At 36.3% G+C, this 25,952-nt stretch overlaps 4 protein-coding genes across 8 annotated transcripts; 1 reads left to right on the top strand and 3 right to left on the bottom strand.

Moving 5' to 3' along the window:
• Window positions 1–3,718: 3,718 nt before the first annotated feature.
• LOC133857419 (rho guanine nucleotide exchange factor 8) lies at window positions 3,719–6,808 on the top strand. Of its 2 annotated transcripts, XM_062292684.1 has the most exons (7): window positions 3,719–4,203; window positions 4,324–4,440; window positions 4,560–4,714; window positions 4,812–4,886; window positions 5,010–5,285; window positions 5,656–5,976; window positions 6,066–6,808. In XM_062292684.1, the coding sequence occupies exons 1-7, from the start codon at window positions 3,909–3,911 to the stop codon at window positions 6,507–6,509; spliced, it is 1,683 nt and encodes a 560-aa protein (XP_062148668.1). In that variant the 5' UTR covers window positions 3,719–3,908; the 3' UTR covers window positions 6,510–6,808. The 2 variants fall into 2 exon arrangements, with proteins under 2 accessions (XP_062148668.1, XP_062148669.1); XM_062292685.1 differs by lacking the exons at window positions 3,719–4,203; window positions 4,324–4,440; window positions 4,560–4,714 and adding an exon at window positions 4,737–4,743 and having other exon boundaries at window positions 4,811–4,886.
• Window positions 6,809–7,233: 425 nt separating this feature from the next.
• Window positions 7,234–12,027, bottom strand: LOC133857748 (probable protein ABIL5). Its single transcript, XM_062293085.1, has 8 exons — window positions 11,728–12,027; window positions 11,544–11,626; window positions 9,389–9,536; window positions 9,090–9,189; window positions 8,449–8,485; window positions 8,014–8,165; window positions 7,858–7,928; window positions 7,234–7,524 (listed from the first exon to the last, which is right to left on the bottom strand). Exons 1-8 carry the CDS (start codon window positions 11,926–11,928, stop codon window positions 7,432–7,434), a joined length of 885 nt encoding a protein of 294 aa, XP_062149069.1. The 5' UTR covers window positions 11,929–12,027; the 3' UTR covers window positions 7,234–7,431.
• A 1,330-nt stretch (window positions 12,028–13,357) lies between these two features.
• On the bottom strand, window positions 13,358–18,411 carry LOC133856585 (proteinaceous RNase P 1, chloroplastic/mitochondrial-like). Of its 4 annotated transcripts, none has more exons than XM_062291642.1 (8): window positions 18,327–18,411; window positions 16,524–18,211; window positions 16,299–16,388; window positions 15,999–16,180; window positions 15,749–15,869; window positions 15,407–15,475; window positions 15,123–15,252; window positions 13,358–14,047 (listed from the first exon to the last, which is right to left on the bottom strand). In XM_062291642.1, the coding sequence occupies exons 1-8, from the start codon at window positions 18,379–18,381 to the stop codon at window positions 13,806–13,808; spliced, it is 2,577 nt and encodes an 858-aa protein (XP_062147626.1). In that variant the 5' UTR covers window positions 18,382–18,411; the 3' UTR covers window positions 13,358–13,805. The 4 variants fall into 4 exon arrangements, with proteins under 4 accessions (XP_062147626.1, XP_062147628.1, XP_062147629.1 ...); XM_062291644.1 differs by having other exon boundaries at window positions 13,358–14,005; XM_062291645.1 differs by lacking the exons at window positions 15,407–15,475; window positions 15,749–15,869 and having other exon boundaries at window positions 13,852–14,047.
• Window positions 18,412–20,751: 2,340 nt separating this feature from the next.
• On the bottom strand, window positions 20,752–24,059 carry LOC133857596 (uncharacterized). Its single transcript, XM_062292863.1, has 3 exons — window positions 23,798–24,059; window positions 23,480–23,598; window positions 20,752–21,072 (listed from the first exon to the last, which is right to left on the bottom strand). The coding sequence occupies exons 1-3, from the start codon at window positions 23,959–23,961 to the stop codon at window positions 21,053–21,055; spliced, it is 303 nt and encodes a 100-aa protein (XP_062148847.1). The 5' UTR covers window positions 23,962–24,059; the 3' UTR covers window positions 20,752–21,052.
• Between the last annotated feature and the right edge of the window lie 1,893 nt (window positions 24,060–25,952).

Below are 25,952 nucleotides of genomic sequence, written 5' to 3'. Positions count from 1 at the left end.
AAAGAGCAATAGTCTGGTAAACGTTCATACAAGAACTTGATTCAAATAGATGAACGTCCTTGACGTGTTAACTTAAAACTAGGAACCAAAGGTTGAGTGGTATCAATTGCAACTCTAATACAAAGGTGGTGGTTACAAATAATACTTGGTATTTCGCCATTCTTAACATCAAGCATGGTCCCTATGAACTTTCCAATTTTGATGGCGTTGACTGAAGTCATGTTCTGAAGTGGTAAGCCATGAACTTGTACCCAAAAAACACAAGTGTTGAGAGAAACTTCTTCATATGTAAGCTCCTGCGGCCACAACGAGGACAAGAAAAGCTCCTTTGACATTCTAGGGACCATTATCCATAACTTTGGTAACATGAGATGCATCATGCACCGTAAACAGGAGTTTATCGGCTGGAAGGATATCAATTTCAAAAGGTAGGGCAAACTTCTAAGAATGGTTCAAAATATCCCTAACCCAGTAGACCGATGGGGGATTGGGAGACGAAAAATTATCGAGTAGGAGAAAAAGATTCTTGTTGTGGTAAAGCAAGAGGAACCGACTCAAATGGGAAAGGGTCGGTGCAGTTGAAGGCCACCGTTTCTGAAATTAGGGCTTGAAGGTTCAGTGGTGCAGTTTCCATAAGGAGTGGGTTGGGGTATTACTGAAAGGGAAAGATGAAGACGTGGGTTGGGATATTACTTGCAAGGGAAAGATGAAAGATGATATTACTTGCAAGGGAAAGATGAAGACGTTTGATAGGGATAAAAATTGGATGTTTGTGTGATTCTATACGGCTGAAATAGAGAACGGGTGGAAGAAAAAGGTGAGTAATGTGTTTTGAGGAGACCTTACTCTGTAAGAGAGAAGGCGGGGTTTCTCTCACTAAAATTATATTTTCTCGGGAAGAATAGTTATAAAGTGATTAAAAAAAAAAGAAGCCCACTAGTTGAGAGCATTAAATTTGACAAAAAAAAAATGAGCACGTTCTTGAAGTAACAAAAATGCCCTCCAAGTGAAAAATAAAATAAAATTCACTTGCTCTTAAGAATCCAAATATCACCCACAAATATTGTCTACTATTTTCCATATTCTATCCATAATTCCACCCACAACTAGCTGGTCAGCTAATCAAGTGAACTGAAGTGCAAACTTTTGTGTCCATTATATAGCAAATTAGGGTGCAACTAGATTCTCATTTAGCTGCATTCCCACTCTATCTTTTAGCTATGGTTCCTTTCCTCCCTATTTTGGAAAGGAAACATCTTCCTCTTTTTTTAGTTCCATAATGTTTGGTTTCCTATGCAGTACTTAACTAATGGGCTTTTTATATTTAAAAAGTAGTTGGAGGAGATAAATATCACGAGTGATAGTTTGAATGGATAAGTGAAAAAAATACGTCAGCTTATAACGGTAAATGAATTTTCCCTTTTTAAGTTTGCCTTGTATTTTTAGGCTTCTGTTATTAGTTACTTTGGTAGCTCTAATTAGTTAGATCTCACCCTTCATAACCCTAAATTGAGGTGTAGACAGTAGACTGCATGTTGTAGTCTTGAATGTGTTGAAACCGGCCAACAAGTCATCAACAATTAATTAAAAACATAATCATATGCAACAAATGGCTGCAATTTGGCATCCCACTTGTGATTGTATTAAGCATCTGTAGTTAAGGAATTTGCATCCCAGATTTTCCTCACTCCCTCTTCCTCTTGGTTCCACAGCTTAAAGAAAGGGGCTATTTGATATGGTCAAAATAAGGGAACAAAAATATATTGAAGCAGCTAGCTAGCAGCCTAGCTGGGACAAAACCCATCAAATTGGCTTATATACACATAGACGCCCTCAAGTATATCCCCCCACCAAAGGCCAAAAGCCCCCCAAACAAAATAAAATAGGAAAAGGGAAAGAGAAAAGTTTTTTTGTTGAAAGGTCTTGGTCTAAAGATTAGACTTCTTATTTTTAATTGTAAGTCAATGGTAAAAAGATAGAAAGAAAGAAAAGAATGAAGAAGTTGGCCTTACTACTAAAGCCTGAGTAGTGCTCCATCACTACCTTGAAGAAGTACTAGTCCTGTTTTTGCCAACCAGTTTCCTGATGTGATAGTCTGGAAGCTGACCCTCCATTTGGACATCCATTCATGGATGGCACTACTGGCTAGCTTCACAACTAGCTCAAATTGAAGTTTTATCACTTGAATTAGGGTTGACACGATTTTTGTTAACCCGACACGAAATTAACGAGTCAAAGTTGAGAAGTATGATCAGTTTAATTAATTGGGTTGTGTTATGATTGACATATATAGTCTTATATCCATGCATCGACACGACCTGAACTCAACATGCAATATTTAGGGCTAACAATTGTTGACATAGCCAATAAACTCAATACGAAATTAGTAGGTTATGATTGAGTGGTTTAACCCGTTTAATTAAATGGGTCGGGTTATAATTGATCTATATAATCATATGAACATACCTCGACACAACCTAAATCCGATACATGAACACGAATTAATGGCAGGAATATGGTTGGAATAAGATATTGTCTTAAAAACTAAACAAGGAACAGGAGTTCAAAAAAGCAATTAACAAATGAAACATTTAAAAAGTAATATATTAGCCTTAATGTCAACGAACTATTCTAAAAACTAAACAAGTAAAATGAATTTAAAAGCATTTTAACAAATGAAAGCATTAAGAAATTAATATATTAATCTATCAACGTGTTAATTTACACATGAAATACGTTGTTCTCCTAACATTATGACCCAATTACCCTCAATGCCAAAGAAATTCTAAAAATCCCTTGTAGTTTGATGCCCTAATAAAAGCCTAAAACCAAGCAATATTATACATACAGATCGAACAACAATTAATGTTTTAAAACTAATTATAAGAGACGTGCTGTCATCGTGTGATATATATCCATGATGCATGTCAAACCACGCATTTTAGTTACGTGTACATATATATATATATATATATATATATATATATATATATATATATATGTAAAATTAAAGTAATTATAAGCTATATTTAGTGAAACCCTTAACACTATTTTAGATCAATGTTTTAGAACCAAAGTCTTAAAAGAAAAAATACCACCAAAGAAAAAGAAGAAATAAGAGAAATAAGATACTAAAATTTAACATGGTTCGACAAGATTGCCATGCGTTCACGGACAACAACAATGTTTCTTCTTCACTAGTATCAAGGAAATTAAATACAACGAACACTCTTAATTTTAACTACCTCTAAGATACAATATATATATGTGTGTAAATATATATACAAGCCTATTCACATATATGGCTTCATTTTTTAGAGGTTCAAGAAACAAAGGTATAGAGGTTAATTATGGAGCAAGCACAAAATGATGTATGTTGAGATATCTTTGATCCTGACCGTGGAGTGTGGACCATTTTACATAACCATATAATTTTCAAGGGTTGATATATATATATATATATATTCATGGTATTTTTGTTGGGGGGGGGGGGGGGGGGGGGGGGGGGGGGGATAAAAATAGGGGCTGGGTATTTTTAAAAACCCATTAAACCAGCAGCATTGACTCATTCCCTTAAACAAAACAAATTAACAATAGTCTGTTTATACTTAGTTTCCTATACCAACCCCTCCTTTTTCTTCCTCAAACATGCACCCCACGTTCCATAGTTTCAAAAACAGGAAGTTTGAGATAGACCACTCAAAAGCTGTCTGCCTAATCATCAACTTTGAAAAATAGAAAAACCTCTCATTTTGGACAACGGGTTCTCTCTTTCTTCTCTTCTTCTTGTTTCTCGTACATAGAAAAACTTCAACTGTTTTTGCAACCGAAAAAATTAAGGTTTGCCAATATTGTTAACCTATAGAGGCTTGTTGCTTAGTTCCTAGGTTTGTTGCTTAAGTTAAGCAATGGTCCGATCCTTTGGACGCCAGAACAGCATACAGAAGTCTAAGTCTTTCAATATTAAAAGGATGTTTGAGATTCCAGGGCGACAGATTCAGAGCTTGATCTTTGAGAATGGCCATGAAGGTGGAGGGTCTACCGACGACAAGGTGCTGTCCAAAAGTTATGACAGCAGGTATATAGGAAGCCCCTTGGACCGCCAGTATATAGGGTCGGCGCTTTCTCGTGACACGGCCCCTGTTTCACGCTTGGATGGAGTTGGAGCCAGGATAGGAAGTCCACTAGGCAAGCCACTCTCAGGTAAAATAAAATGACGAGAAACATTTACTTGAAACGGGAGGTGAACGAATCGAATCGAATCGAGATAATGCATGCAAAAACTAAGATTATGTTGTTGGGTTTGAATGTGGTTTTATTCAGATATGGAATTGATGAAGGAAAGGTTTTCCAAGCTGCTTCTTGGTGAAGATATGTCGGGTGGTGGAAAGGGTGTTTCTTCGGCATTGGCTTTGTCAAATGCCATCACAAACCTTTCCGGTACTTTCTCTTCCGATCGAACATTTGTTTACCAAAAAAAATTATAATGTACGTATATGTTGTTGCTGATATATATACATATATTGTTCGATCTGTCTTGTTGTTTCACAATAATGCAGCATCTGTTTTTGGAGAACAATCGAAGCTGGAGCCCATGTCTTCAGATAGGAAAGCACGGTGGAGAAAAGAAATCGAATGGTTTTTATCTGTGACTGATCACATTGTTGAATTTGTTCCTTCACAACAGAAATCCAAAGATGGAACAAATATGGAGGTGAGAAATCTCTCTAGAACAAATATGGATCCCGAATGTAATTTTGACCATGTTGTTTTCCTCTTAGACGTTTTTGTTTTTGTTATTAATTTGATAGATAATGGTGACTCGGCAAAGAAGTGATCTGCTCATGAATATTCCCGCTCTCCGCAAGCTTGATGCTATGCTCATTGTAAGTAATAATATTGCTGCTCGTTTCTATCTAGAAGGGATCGTTCTCCCATATGGCCTAGCTAGATTATATTACACCTTTTGCTGATGAAACTATATATATATATATATATATAATGAACAGGCCTACCTGGATAACTTTGGAAACCAAAATGAGTTCTGGTATGTTTCCCAAGATGCCGATGAGTCTGAGAAAGGTAACACCCCGACCAGAAATGGCGACAAATGGTGGTTACCTGCTGCTAAAGTTCCACCAAATGGGCTGTCGGATGTCTCTCGAAAATGGCTGCTCTTTCAGAAAGATTCTGTGAACCAAGTATTAAAAGCAGCCATGGCAATAAATGCTCAAGTACTATCAGAGATGGAGATCCCTGAAAGCTACATTGAATCTCTACCAAAGGTAATTAATAAGAGGAAAGCGAAAGAAACTCATATTGAAATGGAAAAATAAAGACAATAGCGGAATAAAAGAAAATAGACAGAATTTTCAGATGGCTCGGTGTTGGATACACATGTCCATCACTCCATCATTAGGGAAAAGTCCAAAACGGTTACATCTTGTTCTTATTTTTTGATAATCTTTACAATACAAATGGCTCGTATTTATAGAAGAATTGGGACAAATATCTGATTGCCTAAGAGGTAGGGGATGATATGTAATCAGAATGATTTGATTATAATCATACATTATAGCAGAAAGATCCCCACTGACTAGCTAGCTTTACAATGATTTTGATATTTTGGTTGATTTTCTTTGTTATGATTAACAGAATGGTAGAGCAAGCCTTGGCGATTCAATATACAAGTGCATTACAGTAGAGTACTTTGATCCGGAGCAATTCCTCTCAACCATGGACATGTCCACAGAGCATAGAGTGCTTGACCTTAAGAACAGGATCGAGGCCTCGATTGTGATCTGGAAGAGGAAGATGCACAACAAGGATGGAAAATCTTCCTGGGGTTCAGGTGTTAGCTTGGAGAAGAGAGAACTGTTTGAAGAAAGAGCAGAAACAATCTTGCTCCTTCTAAAGCAGAGGTTTCCAGGAATTCCACAATCTGCTCTTGACATATCTAAGATCCAATTCAATAAGGCAAGAAATTGACATTGCAGTACCTTTTTAGCTTTTAAATATTCCTCATATATACTAAGACTAATTTCTACTAAATATATATGCAACAGGATATAGGACAGGCTATTCTAGAGAGCTATTCAAGGATAATAGAAAGCTTGGCTTTCAATGTGATGTCAAGAATTGAGGATGTCCTTTATGTTGATTCACTCACTAAAATCCCCTCACTAGTAGCACAACCCAACAGGAACCGTCCATTAATGGATTCTTCACCATCGAATAGTGGTGAAGAAGTAGACCAGTACTGGGGTTCTGCTGAGACACCAAGTTCGAAGACACTGTCGGATTTCATGGGTTGGAATTTGGATCAGGCCGGAGCAGCTGACATGAAGAAGATCCATAACACGACAGGCGAGATGGACAACTACTTGATCAAAGAAGAAAATGATTCGTTTAAGAGCAAAATAGTGAACATTGTGACCACGAAGAAAATGTCCTATTTAGAGAGGCTTGAGAACCTGAGTGGCCTAAGAAGTCCAACGGCTCGCCATTAGTGCATGCAGTAGCATTAATAGGATCGAGAAAAGCACAAAGAGAGAGAGAGAGAGAGGATCCAGCAGACAAACATGGAGAAAGATAGTAAAACTAGTCAAATGTAAATATATTCAGACAGACCCATGTTGTTGGCATGTAGGATTCTGTTGATGATGAGCTAGTAATTCTTGTACTGTGCTTCCTTCCTACGGTGGAAAGGGAAGTCCGCTTATGCATTTGGAATTTGCTTTCTTCCTTTCTTGGCATTGTAGCCTATGTACTTCCTTATTTACCTACGACTCTTCTCTCTTTTGCTGTCCTTTCGGTTTCATGTTTTCTCTCTATGCTTTTGTCCTTTATGACATATGACGAACTGTCTTTGAACATCAACGCAATCTTCAACTCTTCCTCTTGATGATCAAAGTGTTAAATCACCACTTATCTTAAAAGCTTAAACTAATAAAAATAAATAAATTTAATCACTTAACCAATACTTTAACAGAAAACACCAAACCAGTTACAAGTTCATCTCCAAAATAACCACTGTGGGAGTGTGAACTGTGTGATCATAAAGGCTAGCAAGTGTTTTATATAATCACAACCATGCTGTCATTGCTCAATGATAATTACAGAATCAAGAGACGTTTCAGCAATTCATGCGAGACATTAACTCAAACAGTACTGATAGAAAAGAATGAACTTAATTATTTAAATTAATATTCTAACAAACCCACGAATCAACAATCATCAAAAGTAAAATTTCTCATAAAGGAACATACACTGCATTAGGCAGAGTCATAACAAGATAGAAATTCCAAATTTTGTTCCAACACTAAAGGTATTTATGTTCTCATTGTCCTAATTTTCTGAAGAACTACCCCATATAGAGAAACTTCAAAACATCTACCTAAGAAAGCATTTTCCACTCAAGAATATTATTCATCATGCTGTTCGTTTAGCTCGCCGAATAAGGGATAAGATATCACTGCCATGCACTGATCTTCTATGGCGCCCACTTTTCTGAGTAGTACTGGCCTGCAACAAAAGCATGCAAAAGATAGGATGAAAAATTCGTATATACTATGTCAACGTCCCGCATCGCCACATCGGGGATGTGCTTATAAGTATATTCGCACATTTCTTAACAACAACGCATCTTAAAGACGTAATGACTATGAACCTATCAGAACTCCGCAGTAAAACGTGCACGCATTGTATCAAAAAAGATGCGATAATATACATATATATAAGCATGTACATCCCCATTTCTATATTCAGGCAATATGGGACGTTCACATATATTTACATTCGTGAGGTTATGGAATGGTATAAGAGGCATTTTATATATAATATAACCTGATCACCAACCTGGAAATGAAATGTAGGATTAATCAAACGTTTTGACAATGCCGACAAACCATCACGAACAGGCAACGACACTACACAAGCCACGTGAAAGAACAAAAGTAGTATTAAAGTTTGGTGTTTTCATATATAAACAAGGAAATTAAAGTGATAATTTACCTAATGTTAAGTCGCTATTTGCTTTCTCAAGAGATGGCTTGTGAGTGTATGTGTACAAGAAAAGTGGAATTTCCTCCTCAGCTCTGACAAGCTCATGTTGATCAATATCTACGAATATTCTGCAACTAGTTTGATCATCAGTAGTACTATCCCTGCATTAATATTAAATTTATCATGTTATGTAATCTGATCAATATTTACCAGCTTTAGAAGAACTTAATTATTTTCTCTTAATTCATGCATGCATTATATATCATTTAATGGTAAATACGTACTAAAGTAATATAATCTGAACAATTTAATTCAATTCAATTTTACTTGAGAAAGAAAATGTGTTCTTGGGTTTGAAGCCATGCAGCCAACAACCCAATTACATCGATATCCCTGAAATACTTCAGTGTTGTGATCGAGATTATCAAAAGGAAAAGATTTTACCTTGAACCTTCACATGCTTTCTCAACGTTTGCCGTTGCTAATCAAATAAATAAATAAAAATAAAAAAAATTATACACATTTAAAAAATAATAATAATAAAATAAAATAAAATAAAAAACTCCACTTACCACCCCGATCTTTCATCACTTTTGTAATCATGCCCTTAAACTTTAAAAAGTATCAGTTTAGTGTATCTACCTTTCAATTTTTTCAATTTCACCACTCTGTTAGAATTTTTCGTTAAATCTTGTCAAAATTTCTCAAAATGCCAATTTTTTTTAAAATATATATATATATATATATATATATATATATATATATATATATATATATATATTTTCAAATTCCATTAAATATAATCATGACCAACGCTTAAATCCTTACAATTTTTTCTTTCTTTTTTTTTTTAATTTCCTAAAAAAAATGAAATGGTATTTTATGAATTTTGACACTCCTCCGTTAGGATTTAACGAAAAATTTTAACAAATTAATTGAAATTTAAAGATAGATACACTAAATTGATACCTTTAAAGTTTATAAGTATAATTGTAAAAATGATGAAACATCAATGGTGATAAACGAAGTTTTTCAAAAATAAAAATAAAAATAAAAAAAGTTGTATATGTAGAGATGATAATTACGCTTTGACAAATAACGTCGATGATATCTTGTTAAATTCTCCCTCCACCGTAGTTGAGTCAGAGCGAGCTTGTGGGCATATTGTTCGCAAACGAGAAGTCTCTGTCAAAGCACCAAACAAGTTTCACGAAGAGTTCTTGTTACAACTTTGTAATCTTCCAACGATATATATATATATATATAGTCGTTGATTGGCATGCATGCATTATAAATGAGAATGATCAGCAAAAGAATATATATATATATATATATATATATATATATATATTATTAAAAAAAAAAAAAAAAAAAAAAAACTAACTTGTTTTAGGCAATTGATTCGAAGCTCGGCCTCGGAAAATGCATTGGTCTGAGAAAGGCAGCCGTTAAGGTTGGCAGAGACAGTCCCAAGGTGGTCAACAACACTCACCACCGCCCGGCATATGTACTCTTTTGTGTTTTCCATCACACTGCAAAATATGCAAACGATAAACGACTGACCGTTTTCAAAATGGCACTAACAGTGACCTACTTTAATTTACACTTTATCAAAATGATTCTTTCCTCTATCTACCATAAAAAATTAAAAATTAAAAATTAAAAAATTTAAAATTTAAAATGTTCATCATACCCATGCATCAAATAGTAAGAGGAGACACACGGCCAAGCCAAGGAGGGTTTTTTTTTTTTTTTAATCTAAAGGTATAATTGTATTTTTACACATCTAGCTAATAGGAGTTATAATGAACATTTTACATCATGCATGGTTCACATGATACATTTTTCATCTAGGTTAACAAAATAATATCATGACGGAGGGGGCAAAGTAAAAGTGTCTAGTAGTTGAGGAGTAATGCTATAACAATGACTTATGTTTTTATTAAGTCTTTCTAAAATTGATGTGGCTTTTAAAATTATTATTAAATCATAGATCCTCTTTATAACATTACTCGTAGTTTGAGAGAGAGTCAATTGCAAACTTTTAAGTTTATAGGACATTACAAATTGGTTAGTAATTAAAGGGGGATAAATGTAGTTTTTTCAAAAGAATTAAGAAAAAAAAAAAAAAAAAAAAAAAAGGAAGGAGAAGAAGGAGGAGGAAGAGGAAAGGGTGACAATAGGAGAAATCCCCTTTGCAGATAGTAGTGGCCAGATTCTTCAGTGACTCACGCCCATCCTCATAGAGGTGGCTTGTGGGCGGGGTCCCCTTGCGACCAACCCCATGGAAGTGGGGTCATTCCCCCACGACCCACCCCAACGTGAGAAGGTTGGGTCGCAGACTCGCAAGGACCCCCACCCCATGGTCCACAAAGGTGATTATGGGCCGCCCCACTTTTACGGTGGTCAAGAGGGTATGAGAGTCCCTTGCAAACCACCCATGCAAACACGGGAGAAGATAAGCCGTGGGGTGGGTTCCCCATGACCCACGTACCTCCACAAAGGCTTTGTGGAGTGATGGGTTGCTCTTCTTTCTTATTTTTTTTCGTTGTATTTTTTGTTTTGCTTTAAGGGGCTTGTTGATATAGCAAATTATATGTACACGTAATAACGTTTTATAAATCTTTGGTGGCCAAAAAAAATTGCTAGTGTGTTTATTCGGTAAATGTTTAAGTGGAACCTGATCATTTTAATAGAGGTGAAAACCGCATTGATCAAATTTTATCACTTTTAAATATGGAATAGCTTTTTGATAATTAGGTGGTAAATCAAATGATCAAATTTGTATTTAATCTTTCTTTTTTTTTATAATCACATCAACGGGTGACTTGTACGTTCAATGGCCCCATAAATAATGGCCAGTTCAGTGGCGGAACCAGACTTTTAAAAATGGAAGAGCCAAATTAAAAATAAAAAATTTTGAGGGAGTAAGACTAAAAAAATTTAGGAGGTAAAATTTTAATTTCAATTTTTTTTGAAAAATTTTGGGACTGGGAGGGGCCAAGCCCCCTGTCCCTATGTAGGTCCGCCCCTGGGCCAGTTAATAGGGTAGCGTTACCGGTGTTGAACTGACAAAATAAATTGAAAAGAAAAACAGATCTCCCCAGTAGGCTATAGTGTCCTGATCTGACCATGTCAGATGCGGCCCACCAATAGAGGGTCCCAGATGCTGACCTGATAAGATCAAAACGTGATTGATGATCCCAATGAATTTGAATCTCTCCATTTAAAATAGAGAGTCCATTTAATTATAAAATAGGGGTATAGTTGTCCTACTTTATAACTAAATACTAAATAGAGATAACCTTCTCCGTTTCAAGCGGAGAGGATTCTGTGCATGCCATTCAACAAGCCTAGCCATACATACCACTATATATATATATCACTTAAGAAGAAGAAGAAAACGTTCGAAATACTACAATTTTTTTTATTATTAATGTTATCGTTCATATGACACTTGCCAGTTGTCACGACTTATAATAAAAGTTATAGCACCCGTAACAACATTTGTAGCAAATTGTCGGAGTTAGGACACTCACATTTTCTTCTCTTTGGCATTCAAGAATGTGGTTTCGGAATAATCGGCGGCAGAATGAAGCTGAGCACGGAACTGTCTAAGCTCCTGCGCGCGCATAACAATGAAATAAACAAAAGCCCACAAAACATGTACGCATGCAGCTAGAAAGAGATCAATGAAGAAGAAGATCGGTGATGAAAGTTCACCTGGAGAGACTTGTCAAAGCGTGTGATATCCTGATCAGCCACAGGCTCGTCTTCTAGACTTTGGAAGGATGAAGAAGAAAAAGAAGAAGACTTAGAGTTGTGCATTCTGATCTCTTTGGAGACGTTGAAGATAGAAGTTTGGATATGTATGCGCGCAAGCTCTCCTTGTCTTTCCATGGCCTGTTTGGAAGTACTGGGCATGCATATATGCCCTTTTTTTTTGTCAGTAAAAAAGATGGGGACCGAGAGGGGGTCGGTGAGTGGAGACTCGTGATGTTCTAAAGCTGGAATGGAATGACAACCAAAACCCATTAAAGAGGAGATTCTGATAACCCTCTAGAGATTGAGGAAGATGACAAAAATAGTCTCAGCTCCCGTGATTTTGTGTTCGTTCTTTTCCAAAAGCGCATGCAGTGGGCCGGCTGGCTGACAGCATGAGCAGCACTAGCCAGAGTACTCTGCAACTGACATATAACTTGAACTCGTGATTACCATTCACCCAGGGAAAATGAGGAGACCTTTTGGTCCAAAAATTATTGTAAAGTTCCCGGCTTTCCTTTTTCTTTTTCTTTTTTTTTTTATAAAAATTAAGATTAAATACCTTATTGGTACATGCGTTTTAAAAACTTTATTTTTTAATACATGAGTTTCAATTTACATCACAGATGGTACCTCGGTTTTGAAAAAATACTGAATTGGTACCTCAGTTAAGTTTTCAGTCCAAAAACTAACGGCTCACCACATCTCTGCCACTTAGTATCACTAAGAACACGATATATATCCCTTGTGACATGTCAGCACCCACATAATTACCAAATCACCCAAAAAAAATTTAAAAATTACAAATTGTTTGAATGATTTGGCAATTATGTGAGTGGTGACATGTCTCAAAGGACAGGTGTCGTGTTCCTAATGATGCTAAGTGGCAATGACGTGGCGGGCTATTAGTTTTTGGACAGAAAACTTGACTGAAGTATAAATTCAGTCTTTCCCAAAAACCAAAGTACCATCTGTGATGCAAATTAAAACTCATGTACCAAAAAATAAAATTTCCAAAACTCAGGTACCAATAAGTTATTTAACGCTAAAAATTATGAACTAAGTTTTGTCCTAGAATTTTCTTCAACTCTATTTAATATTATGAACTAAGTTTTGTCCTAGAATTTTCTTCAACCCAATTTATTAAATAGACATGTTTTTGAGCATGTAATTCTCACCTACGTACATTTTAAAAAATGCACGTGCAAATCAAATTTGATTGCATCCACTGACGGAGGGGCATCATACCCCTCCCCCCCAATTTCTTAAAAAAACAAATTAGTAGTTGAATTTTTTTTAAAAGTAAAAAATTAAAAATTTAGCCTATTAGCGCTTGCCAAGAAATTTTTTTGACAACCGGCCTTGCCCATAAGAGTTTCTAGGTCTGTCCCTGAATTTGCATCCGCCAGTAAGTTAATGGACCGAGATGAACATTGCAAAAAGTAACAATTACTGGCCGAGAGACAACTATCATGGTTTGAGAATCATAGCACATGGCTGCTGTCACTGCTGGATGGATTCCACCTGATTGATTATCTATAGTTGGTGGTTTATTAAAATGAAAATCTGAAGAATTTTATTTTTTAAAAAAAAAATATCCTTGGAGTTAGATCCAAGTATCTAAACATCTGGGGTATGTTGCTCAAAGACAAAAAATGACTGCTTGCTGGTCAAACAGTTCAACAGAGGTGCAGAGCAAAATCTTTTCTTTATGAGCAAATGAAAACATGATTATACAGAAAGATGATAGAAGACTCCACCCTCCATAAATTCCCTCCACTCGTAACCAACCCTGAGAGAAACTCCAGAAAGAGGTAATGGCAGCTCACAAAAACTAGCTATTACTCCAAAAAGGTTAACCTTTTGATGGCTAAAAAACATTGATATAGTACATTTAACATCAGCAGCTCCAAAAAGGCCGGTTTTCTAGACTGTCAGAGCTTTGTGTAGTTCGCACAAGAACATAACTGTTGAAGGAGCTCTTGGTTTGGAGTTCGATTTTCCACAGCATCATTTTGAGGTCCTTAACAAAACAGCCATTATATTTGAAAATCAATTATGCAGTTACCAAACATCTCTGCAGCCTCAATCTGTGGGAGTATAGTGTGATTATCATTTGAATGCACAGATTCTGACAGAATATCTCTGAGACTTTTGTAGATTTCCTGAGATGGACTTTTAGTATTTTCAGGATTCGCATGACTCAGTTCTGGCTTTATCTTCACTTCAGTTCGAAAACCTGACCTTGCATGTCCCTCGTTAGATTGAAGGGATAGTGATTCTATTTATTACAAGAGAACACAATGAACAGCAAAAAAAATGTTTGTAAGAAAAACAATCAACGCATATTCATATCTCTATGCCAAAAGGATGTTGTGTTAAATAAGAAACCTAATAAATAGGCATGGAAGCTTCTGTATATTTTAGTTTCTTGCAAGTTACGTAGATAGTGTTGAAGTTTTCAACAAGGAGAATAGCTGAAACCCCATAATAACACATGAAACTCCACAATTAAAAATAATTAATCATTCTCAAACATAGGTGGAACCACATTATAGTCTCCATCAAAATTAGAGTTTTCAAGACTTTGTCTCCAAAAAGAATGAGTAAAGGAGTTTAAAAGAAGTTCCAAAAAGACAATGGTATCTTATTGGGAATAGTTAAAATTACGAGACTTTATTAAGCCCCATTCACATACATTATTATTACTGTAAAAGTTGATTAGTACCAAAAAAAAAAAAAATCTTTAGTAGTCTTAATGCAATTTTATACAAAAATCAAGCCACTAAAGAAATTCCAACATGAAAATTCAGAACAAATGAATCGACCAACTACACTTTCTTAAGGATTATCTCAATTTCACTTCTTTTGCAAGCAAATACAAAAACTCCTGATCTCGTTTACTCCTTATCCGTTTTATATTTAATTTATATAACACACACACATATTGAGTTTGTATAGAATTGTGTATCAACATTATAGCTTGGCCATCCCAAGAAAAAATTCCTAGTCCCCCCCCCCCATCTTCTAAGATTCATTAATTGAACTTAGTGAATTATCTATGGATACATACTTAAAAGTAATAATCAACAGAAATATATTTAAATCCTATTGGGTATAAACGATTCCTTACGAGTAAATTTCGCTCACTCCAGATCTCGTGAATATCAACATGAACTCAGTTTATATGCTATATAAAAGGGACTTAAGATTGCTTGCATTTTTATGGGATTGAAGAAACACACAACACACTTTTAGTATAGTTATTGATAGGCCGCTAGGCATGGTGGATTTCCTGTTACCAGTCAGGATGGTTAAAATGGGAATGCTTAATTTGATTGAAATTAGTGAATTACCTTCAGGACTAGTGGCAGAATCTTGCCTTGCCACACGTGACTTAGCACGTGTAACACATAGCCAGGTTCTTTCTGCTTCATAATCAGGTTCTGATACAACTGGAATATGCCAGTGGCCTTTATCAGATTCCTGTTATCATGTTGCACCAAGAGCTTCAGATTACTGATTTATCAACTTCCAACAATTTTTTACTCAGACCCACATAAATACACATATCATACTGAATTTCATCCATTTTTCTTTACTTTTAAAACATACAGTAAAGCATCCAATTGGTTCTGACCTGAATCACAACAGAGCAAGGAGGAGGCATGTGAAAGATTGGACCAGCATCAGAAAAACAGAAATGCACCTTATATTAAAAAAAAGAAAAAAAAAAAAAAAAAAAAAAAAAAAAAAAAAAAAGGAAGAAGAAGAAGAAGAAGATACTTCGTTAGCAATACATTAAAAGTCATTCAAGAAGACCACGCACTATTGTTTGCACAAAGTAGAAACAGTTTTGGACCTAGTTATCTACAAAAGAGAGAACTAACTAAAAATATTACCTATCTGCAACCTAAACACATACAACAGAAAAGGACTACTTTAAAAAGCATTGAATTCTCATCTCAAGAGCTTCACTCACTTGGTGCCTCTCTTTCCATTTTGGAAAAAAGTCATTTCCTAGAAGTTGAAATGTATGGTCTCTCATCTCATCATTGGTCACGAGTAAGCACTTAAACTTTATAGCTGCATACAACCAGTACCTGACGCACAGGTTATTAACAAGGTGCATACACATCATAGAAATAACTTGACATCAAATTAAGTAATAAATTATAAGTATAACATATATATGCTTTGGTAAATGAATTCCAAGAGTATATATTTCTCACCAGTCATCATTTGACCCAGTAGGTGTTGCATAGAGTGCATCAGCATTTTTCCACTTCTCAATCAAGGCCCTATTTACTGGTTCATCCATCTTCCGTCCAGTCATACGCTTGTTATGCAAAACAATGAGAGGCCATTTCTTTGAAGGAAGCTTTTGGCGTATTCCATTAACAACAGCACTTACCTAAGAATTCCCAACACACCCCCAACCCAAAAAAATAAAATAAAATAAAATCACTAAAAGTGAATAAAGAAATAAAGCCTTTTAGCATCCCATTCACTTAAGACATCAAATACCTTACCCTGGATGGTAAAAATCTCTTCTGGCTGAAGAGGCCGATATTAGCAGCATCTACCACTGCTTCAAAAGGTCCATAATAGTCAAGCCATTTCTGCCAATAACAGATTTATTCATTTTCCCTTAAAACATCACATATAAGATTAGGAATAAGATTTTTTTTTTTTTTTTTTGTATTAAGTTATCGCAAATTCATTTAGGAATAAGAATTATTAAGGGATTTTCATACTTGAAATTTCTGAAAGCTTGAATTTTTCTCTCTCTTTAAAGCAATAGATGCAACTGACTCAGCAAAATTCTCTGTTTCTTTAGGATCAAGGTCAATCATTGCCAACCTCTCCCCACAGCATTTACACAAACCATCAGCTCCAACAGTCGTGTATGAAGTGCTCCACCTTCCTTTCCCTAACCAGCCCTGTCCATGCCAGCCTCCACCTCCATTTGCAATTGCTTCCTTTATCAAACTTTTATCCCATTTTGTTTTCCCCACTCTTGAAGCCGCCTTGCTATTAAACCATTTAACAATCAGATCTGCCGTAGTGGGCGAGACCTTCCGCACACTTGTTCTTAGTTTATGCAACAAGTAGTACACCTTGTCACCTTTACCAGCTCCGACACTTACTCTTAGGAGTGCCTCCAAATCAGGCTCCTCTGGATAGACACCATTTGACAACATGTGTTTCTCAACAGCAAATGCTTTGTCAATATCTCCACTATTGCAAAAGGAAGATAGAGCAGGAACATAAGATCGCAATCTTGGATTTACTCCCAATGGCTTCATTTGCTTCACCATATCAAATGCCAGGTCACCATTACCCATCGACATTGCCATTCTAGCCACGGATGTCAATGCTGCTTCATTCATTGGGACATTATCCAAACACATCTTCTTGTAGATCTCAAATCCCCTTTGAAGTGCATACGACTTGACATCTTCACCTACCTGAATTTTATGATCTTCTCGGTTTCCACTCCCATCTTTTGTGTTTGAAATATTATTACCACCCTTTTCTGGATAACTTAGTCCATCCAAAAGTTGAGCTTTTGACTTTGTAAACTCATTAGAATACTGTCTCAATTTATCCTTTTCATCAGAAGAACTACTTAAATGGTCAAACCTACTACTAGAATTCAACTCCGTTTTATTTGTAGTTCCATGACTTCTAACAACATCAACTTGTTGCTCATTGTCTGAAACTGGTATATCCAATTCCATATCACCCAAATTCCTGTTACTCTTATCTCCCAGTGCACTCGACCCCATGGAATTCAAACTAGAAGCTCCATTAGATGAGTCCAATGTATTTAAACTCCTACTACCACTCCCACTTTTAGCTGGGCAAATAACACCCACAGCAGCAGAAGAACAAAGATACAAAAGTACAGTATAATGGTACTGCCCCAGCTTAGTTCCTTCTCTTAGCGCCTTATCATACGATTCAATTGCACCCAAGACATCCCCTCTTTTCGAACACATATCCAATTCAACCCTAAACTGAAATTCTGGAGATTCATTTTTCTTAGACCCCTTCCCCTTATGCTCCTCTCCCACCTGCTTATCATCACCTTTCTTGGGTTTCTTCTCCTTCTTTTCATTAACCACGAAACTACCCACACTCGTGGAATTCACAATTATCTTCTCATCTTTAGACCTCAAAGAAGAATTCCCAGAACCAACTTTCCTTCTTTCTCTAAAACCCAAGTTTTTCCTTACGTTTTTATCTTTTGTTGATTCTGTCTTCTCCACCACTGAACCACCAAGGTTATTCACAGCGTTTCTCTCTATTCTTTCATCTATAGCCCTTGCAGAAGAAAACCCAGCGCCATTTTCTTTTGCAGTTCCTAAATTCACGTTTTTTTTTGGAGGTTGGTCTGTAATAGACACCCTTGTTTTAATGTGACTAACATTCGCTCTAACTACAAGGAGAGGAAAAAAAAAAAACTTCGTTTAAGTATGTGTTTGGAACGTGAGAAAGTGAAAAACATTAAACAAATAACATTTAAGAGCCTCTTAGAGTGGAAGAGTACTTACAGAGAGTGACGGAGAAGAGGTGCCTTTGCAGAGTGTTGAAGGTAAAGGAGGCCATTTGTGGCCGTTGGAAGAGCTCGCTGTCATATTGATATGGGCTTAAATATAATAAGTTGAAGTGGTGTAGATAAGTCCTATTTATAAAATTGCCCTTGACTTTTTTATTAATTGGCCAATGTAGACTGTAGACTGTAGAGGGAACATTATTGGTTATAAAGGCAATAAAATCTCCTTAATCCTACTTATGTAGCAATGCGAAAAAGTGGTACCAAAATTTTTCAAGGCAAAGTTACCATATTGATTAAATAATTAAATTTATTATTTTTTATCGACTTAAATTTTTGAGATAATTGTTGATTTAACATGATATCATATCAAAGATTCCGAATTCGAACATTGTCTTTTTCATTTCCTCTCATTTCAATTAAATATTTCATGTGTTGGACTCACTTATTAAGAGGATGAAAAATTTGAGCCCACACTTGAAACAATAGCTTGTGGTTAAGGCAGTTGGACTCACTTATGATTAAGGCAATAAAATCTCTCTAATCATACTTTGGTAACAATGTGAAACAGCGTTATCACAATTTCTCAAGACAATGATTGAATTTTTAAAGACAGTTAAAATGTTGATTAAATTATTGAATTTATGTTTTTCTATCAGCTTAAATTTTTTAGATAAGTGATTATTTAATATGATATCAAAACAAAAGTTTTGAATTCAAATATTGTCTTCGTCATTCCCTCTTATTTCAAGTAAATATTCTACATGTTAGACTCACTTATTAAAAGGAGTGGGAGTTTAAGCCCATACATGAAGAAGTATCAGCTTTTGGGATAAAAAACGAGTGCGTAACTCGAGAGAGCTCTTCTTGAAAGATATAAGGATTGGTATCCTTCAAATTAGACGATCGAAAATTAAAGTCTCTTAAGAAAGAGGTTATGGGGCTCACTTTGTTTTGAACAAGTAAGTCCAACATCCTAAGTTTCCCGAAACAAATAAACCTGCAATCTCCATTTTTAAGCTACCTTATCACATTCAAACAACTTAATTAAAGGGAATCCTCATCCAAGAGACAATGCTTAAGCCTTGAACTAAAGGTGATAGTGTGGCTTCACAAGAGACCTATGGTATTACAAGGACTTAGATTGAGTGTAATACTGGGAATTCATTGCACTCGATCTACATCCTTATTACAAAGGACTTGGTTGAGGTAACTTAAAAAATTGAAAAAGACTTCCCAAAATAGTATGGTGAAACACAATCATATGTGAATACTCCAAAAATGGGCGAGGGAAGAAGGCTCTTGAGGCCTTACAATGGATGGAGTCTTGCCTAATGAGGGGGAATTAAGCTTGTTCCGTTACTTTGGTTCTCGCAAAGGTTCGGGAAGGGTTGCTCCTTCTGAAGCCTTTTGATTTGCCTCTGATTGCAGCCCTTTGTAGCTGCTTTGGTTCTCTTAATGGGCCATATCATTTTTTTTACCCATTCCCACTAGTTTCTTTGTTACTTTGTTTCCGCACCATCTTCGGGTTGTTTAAAAGCTATCGTTTGGGTTTCTCGCCCATTTTGTGCTTTATCCTATTGTAATTCTTATCTTTCCCCTCTCCATATTAAAAATAAATAAATTTTTTTTTCAAAAAAAAAAAAAAAATACCCTCACTGAGCAAGGTCTATGGGATTGCTCAATGTGGTTCTATGGTTAATATCGTCAGCAATCAGCATCTTCACTGGGTTCGGGTTTGAGAAGACTTCTACGGCCCCAAACCCGATGGGTCGCCATTCTGGTTGGATTGGTTACAGAAAATAATAAAGCCATTAATCATCAAAATATTCAGTAAGAAACCCCCTGTTTCCATCCCACTGACCCTTCTTGCTTAGAGATAAGTAGATACTCCCTATCAATAGCATTCTCCAGGCAGCAAGAAATCATCTCAGAAAACACTGAATTTCCAATCAATGCACGGAGAATAACTAACGGCTGCCTTGGTTATATTTCTCTGATTCCCATAATCCAAGAACCAATGGCACCAAAAAATTCTGCAATTGAAAAGCCAACCAAATTTGACAACTAAACAGAGTCCATGTTAACTGACCCACACCAAGACACTAAAGCAACTGTTTAAGTTTTAACCGTCCTGAACGAACATAGAAGAAATGTCAACCCAAGTCTAAAAATAAAGAAAAATTGGGCAAAGAAAAGGGCTACTGATCATAAGTGTGATGATATACCAACATGACAGAACTATCCTTTCTTCCAACTAATATGAGAGGCCCCTTTCTCTTATACAGGCAGGGGCTCTCTCGATCGTTATGATAGTAGTAACTGGTTAAATGGGTTTTCCAAACAGAACTATTTCATACCAGCTTCTCAAATGGAAATGAATCACCTGAAAAATGCCACGTGGAAATTGTAAATATTGCATGTAAATAACAAGAGAGCAAAGCTATGTACTACTTTGCTGGGCATAAAGATGCCCATTTCATTATGGCTAACAAAAAATCATCCAGGCTCCAGGACATGGAGATTCAAAACAACATTAAAAAAAAAAAAAAAAAAAAAAAAATGAAGGTGAACAGAAGCAATCTAAGCACTAACGTAACATCAGTTGAGGCTTATGTTCTTTATAAAGGACAAAAGAACTGTTCAATACAGGCCTGTAAAGTCAGAACAAAATAAAATTGCCATCAAACAAAACTGCTGCCTCGTAAGAACTCGTGCTGAGAGTCATAAAGGCATTGATATACCTGCAGTATGGACAAGACGAAGAATCAAATGAGGTAACAATATCACAAAAAAAAAACATAATTCTATAAACATTGTTGCCTACACCGCACATAAACTCGTGATCAAAACTTGATCATATTGAGCAAACATAATTGTTTCACAAGCAAGAATTCCTGGTTGCATCATGAATAATTGCTGCCCTACCATCTGCATATTGTGCTTTTGCAGCTAGCAACAAAGAGCATAGCAAACAAACCACTTCAGTATGGGACTTTAGCCTATTCTATGAATTAAAAAGAATGGTTTCATTCTACCGTCTATAGTCGCAACTTGCAAGAATTGTCCAAATTAAGTATTTACCTAAGTGCATCCTCGCAAGAGGAAATCATCTTTTGACCACTAAACTTTTCACGCATGCTCATGTGAAGTCAATATGATGGAAGCCAGAAAAGTGAATCAACCCTTTCAAAGACAGCCTTATCAACCAAAGAACAACCCAAAAATTAAAGTTGAAACCGAATATAATGAAGATTATGCTTCGAGATATGTGAAGGTTAATTATCCCCAAGCTGCCTCCCCCATCTCCAGAGCACCATGCTGTCTTAAAAAATACATCTGGTAGTGCCCTGGATTATTCGAGTTTTATATTCTTGTTCATGCCACAGAAATAGTAAATCCTATTAGGAATCTCCAAAAAATTGAAGAGAATTGGTGCATCTGCAGATCCACAGTGCCTCTCCAGTTGGCCAATTGACCACCAGTTCTCTCAGAGCAAGGTCCAACTAACTACTCTTAACTCAAAAGAAACAGGGAGCAAATTTCTAAGAATGCCACTAAAATTATCAGGAAGTTTAACTCTTAACAAAGACAACCACAAAGCCAAATGCTAGGGAAATACGTTTTCATATTGGCTTTCCATTCCAAGTTCCAGTTACATCTACTTACAGGATCCATCTACATCACTCGTTGAACAAGTCCAGACCATCTGGATTGAAATTGTCTTAATTTGTGCACTGAAATGGGTATGCAATCAATCCCAAATAGCTTATTTAAGGCTCAAAAAAGTTGTTCTAAACCTAATTCCGCCGACAGTTGGTTTTTCCTTTTTCTTTTTCTCCCTCCTTTCTCCCAGGAGTAGAGGGAGTTATTCTTGAACATTCTATATTACTTTAAAATAAGGAGATTCTCTTATAATCAATAAAGTCTCTAACCAATGTGCAGGATTCAAAGCTCGTAAAGTTTTATATATCACTCCTGATTGTGAAGATACTAAATGAAGTCGTGTAGTCAGACTCTTATAATTTATTGAACTTTAATCAGGGCTCTAGATTTAGCTAAAGCTAGTTAATGCACATATTATTTCCATGCATAACCAGCACCATTAAGCTCAACCATCCACTTCAGTTGGCTACGTCATCCAGATTTGTCTAGGACACACTTCCGTTGAGATTTATTTTTTAAAATAGGTAAGTTACATAGCACTACATGGGTCTTAAACCCACGACCTTACACTCCACCCCAATTTATATTTTTCCCCTTCCCTTAATTTTCCAAATAATATTAAGTTGAAGCTTAGATAACATATGAAGATTTTGCAGGTTGGCATCAACCCAAAAGATTGAAAAAAGGCAGTACAGTTTGATTAATTAAGTCCAGACATTTCATATCAATTTGCTCATTAAGCATGCCCTGAGAGGTCTACCATCCCAAATTGTTTTCGATTAATCAAATAGCTCGATTTTTCCATCCAGTGGTCTCATCCCTCCAGCAAACAGACCATAACAAATGTAAATGCCCTCTTCTATATGCCCGTTCCATTTCCCAAAATGCCTTTTCCTTGACCCTTTCTTTTATAGAATCCTATGGGTTTAACAAGGAAGTAAAGCATCAATAAGACTCAGTTGCGAAAACTCCATATAACCTCACCAAAAATCTTGAATTTCTACTCCGTACGCAGAGAAAGAAAGAGGGGGAAGGGGGTGTTCTTGACAACGTTTGCTAGTCAAGCCCTATAAAACATCCCAAAATATTCTACCTTATCGTAGCACATGCGGCATAACATTCGTATCCCCAGGCCTCCATAATTGGAACAGTTCTAAATTAAGTCAAGATAACCAATACCTATCCTACCATACAAAATAGCAGTTCCAACCAGGTTTCTGATTTCTCCACAATTTTCAAGAATTGGCAAACTTCTTATTGCAAGTAGACGCAATGATAGAAAATTTCATCTGCATTTGGAAATACTATTAATGCACTTGTTTTAGTAACACATACAAGCAGGTGGAGTGCACCAAACTTCCTGCTCTAACATTTTCTGGAAGAACGTACTTTAGCAACAGTCTGTGGCAAGCTATCTATCTACCCATATAAGTAAAATCAAGGGCATGATTAAGCATCAAATAAACGGGAACACACAACACAAACCTTGCGGAACTAAACACCAGCTATTTGATTCGGCCGACAAGCTCGAGATTAGTCGCGCCGAAGCTATCGCACTGTGCAACGGCGTCATCGTTTCCACGCTGCTTAACTCCAACGGTAATCTAACCACCAAAATAAAACCAAAATGCGTAACTACGAAAACAAAAGCAACTCTCCGTTTGGCTCCCAAGAGAACAGAGAAAAGAAAAAGAAAGCGATATGCTTGATCTTCTAATATTCAAACTTATCCTCTCTTTTTTTTCGGGAACCAAGCACGAGGTTAGAAAATAAGACTCGGAGATGCGAATTCGGGGATCTCACCGAGAAATGCGGGAAAAGCGTCTGGCGGGGGCAGAGGCAGAGGCCTGCGACTGAGAGCACGATTTGAGCGGAGAAAGTTCGGGCGCGAGCGATCTTTTGCCGAGATTGAAAGCGAGTGGCTGTAATCGCGACGATAACCTCGAGACGACCTTTGATGACGCCATTGTTAGCTTCGTAGAGAGCTGCTAGAGTAAGCAACTCCTGGTGTCTCTGCTGCTGAACTTTCGAGGAACCGAAAGGGTTTTGACGAAGTGTGCGACTCCAGCGTCAAAACGATGCCGTTGGGCTTCTCTGATTGAGATTCATCAATCGGTGAAACGATTCGTTTCATCGAGTCACAATAAAGACGTATTTTTTAGGGCATAGTTGGGCGTTCCATTTTTTAGGGCACAATAAAGACGTAGAAGTCCTCGATGAAGTCTCCCAATAAAATTTAGGGTATGTTTGGATGTTTGATTTTTTTTTCTTTATTATATTTAAAATTATGAATATGAAAAAAATTTGAGTTTTAAAATTATATTTATGGTTTAGAAAATCTGAAACAAAATTTAAAAAATATTTTTGGGAGTGTGAATTAAATTGAATGTAATTGAGAAAAATATATATAAAAATGATTTTTTTTATTATTATAAATTAAAAAACAGATTTGAAAAAAATAAAAACAAAAACAAAATTAGGGTGGTTTTCAAACCACCCCTAAGGGTGATTCTGCCACCCCCGAAATTGCTTGGTACGTTATTTGTTATTATTTGTTCTTTTTATGAGTTTATTGCAAATAATTTAGTTATTTATATTAAAAAGAAATTTATGAAAGCTTCGATTCAGATTTGATACTTATAAATTTGTTTATGTTAGAAATAAATGTTAAAGTGTCCTACATCGCTAAGATTTCCTTCACCTTGGCTCTTTATAAGTCATTGTGTCCCCTCCTCTCTTAATGCGTCTTTTGAGAGTATCAATAGGCCCATGTACTTTTCGTATGATATTAGAACCACAGGTTTCTTGCGATGATGAGTCTTTCCCTCCCGTTATTGTCCATGTGTTTGGCCATTAGTTGCCACACGTGAGGGGGCGTGTTAAAATGTCTTCCATCACTAAGATTTTCTTCACTTGGACACTTTATAAGTCATGGTATCCCCCTCTTCTCTCAATGCGTCTTTTGAGAGTGTTAATAAACCCACAAACTTTTCACAATAAAATGGTAATGCACAATAGAATAGAGTAGTACATTATCTGCGCTGAGATCAAATATTGTTCTACGTTATTCTCTAATAAACCTATTTTTCTCAGCAGTGAAATACATTACCAGAAAGTATTGCAATAATATTAACAAAAAATCTACGGTCTATAAGCACTTAAGGAAAAACTTAGAGAGTTTTGTCTTTTCTCATTTTTTTTTTATCTTAATCCATTTAATAAGAGACTATATATAGTCTCACCTTATTAATTGGGAGAGAACAACTTGGAGTAGTTACTCCCTAAAAAACAAACTGACAAACATAATACCTGTCAGATATAATTAATAGGCATTATATTTCATAGAGTTGACAATTTTTGACACAACCTGCAAACCCAGCACGAACACGACACGAAAATACAGGATTTTGGTTTAAGGTAATCAGGTTCGGGTCATAATCGGATCAATATATATATATATATATATATATATATATATATATATAGAAACTTCAGGAAACCAAGCAGGCCTTTTCACTTTCACTCGTTTCCTTTTCATTTTCACTCCACGCCGGCCCCTGGAAGAGCTTTTTCTCATCTCCGACGGTTGACTTCTTTATGTCTTCAGGCGAAACGACGTTGTCTGCGCTTTCTTCTTGGCTCACTGGGACGAATCCTTGCTAGCGATCTCGACATTCGGCCGCTTGTTCGTTGTCGACGAGGCTGGCTTGGATCTGGGCTTGGTGGCGGCCTTCAGGGCTGAGTCTTCCAAGGGCTTGGATGCGATGGGCTTCATGCTCGTGCTCGGGGTGGAGGGTTTGGGAAACTAGGGTTTGTTCACAGAGAGACAGAGTAAGTGAGGATTGTGATTTGTATGCGGTTTAGCTACAATTTGAAAATACGATGAAAACGGGATTGTGTTGTTTAGAGAGAGACATAAAAAGCTCTTCCACAACCTCTAGATTGCTTCTCTCACCGG

This window comes from Alnus glutinosa, chromosome 14, assembly GCF_958979055.1.
Source record: "Alnus glutinosa chromosome 14, dhAlnGlut1.1, whole genome shotgun sequence".
NCBI lineage: Eukaryota > Viridiplantae > Streptophyta > Magnoliopsida > Fagales > Betulaceae > Alnus > Alnus glutinosa.
The sequence above is the reverse complement of the archived record's forward strand: the minus strand, read 5'-3'. Positions and strand labels throughout refer to the sequence as shown.

Excerpts from the sequence above, each read along its gene's own strand:
- LOC133857419 (XM_062292684.1), top strand. The coding sequence starts at position 3,909 with ATGGTCCGATCCTTTGGACGCCAGAACAGCATACAGAAGTCTAAGTCT. Across the intron at positions 4,204-4,323 it reads ACTAGGCAAGCCACTCTCAG|ATATGGAATTGATGAAGGAA; the intron begins GTAAAATAAAAT and ends GGTTTTATTCAG. Across the intron at positions 4,441-4,559 it reads TGCCATCACAAACCTTTCCG|CATCTGTTTTTGGAGAACAA; the intron begins GTACTTTCTCTT and ends ACAATAATGCAG.
- LOC133857748 (XM_062293085.1), bottom strand. The coding sequence starts at position 11,928 with ATGCCCAGTACTTCCAAACAGGCCATGGAAAGACAAGGAGAGCTTGCG. Across the intron at positions 11,627-11,727 it reads GCTTTGACAAGTCTCTCCAG|GAGCTTAGACAGTTCCGTGC; the intron begins GTGAACTTTCAT and ends ATGCGCGCGCAG. Across the intron at positions 9,537-11,543 it reads AATGCCAAAGAGAAGAAAAT|TGTGATGGAAAACACAAAAG; the intron begins GTGAGTGTCCTA and ends CATATTTTGCAG.
- LOC133856585 (XM_062291642.1), bottom strand. The coding sequence starts at position 18,381 with ATGGCCTCCTTTACCTTCAACACTCTGCAAAGGCACCTCTTCTCCGTC. Across the intron at positions 18,212-18,326 it reads CCTCTTCTCCGTCACTCTCT|TTAGAGCGAATGTTAGTCAC; the intron begins GTAAGTACTCTT and ends CTCTCCTTGTAG. Across the intron at positions 16,389-16,523 it reads CAAGCTTTCAGAAATTTCAA|AAATGGCTTGACTATTATGG; the intron begins GTATGAAAATCC and ends TGTTATTGGCAG.
- LOC133857596 (XM_062292863.1), bottom strand. The coding sequence starts at position 23,961 with ATGGCGTCATCAAAGGTCGTCTCGAGGTTATCGTCGCGATTACAGCCA. Across the intron at positions 23,599-23,797 it reads CGCTTTTCCCGCATTTCTCG|ATTACCGTTGGAGTTAAGCA; the intron begins GTGAGATCCCCG and ends TTTGGTGGTTAG. Across the intron at positions 21,073-23,479 it reads CTGGTGTTTAGTTCCGCAAG|GTATATCAATGCCTTTATGA; the intron begins GTTTGTGTTGTG and ends TCCATACTGCAG.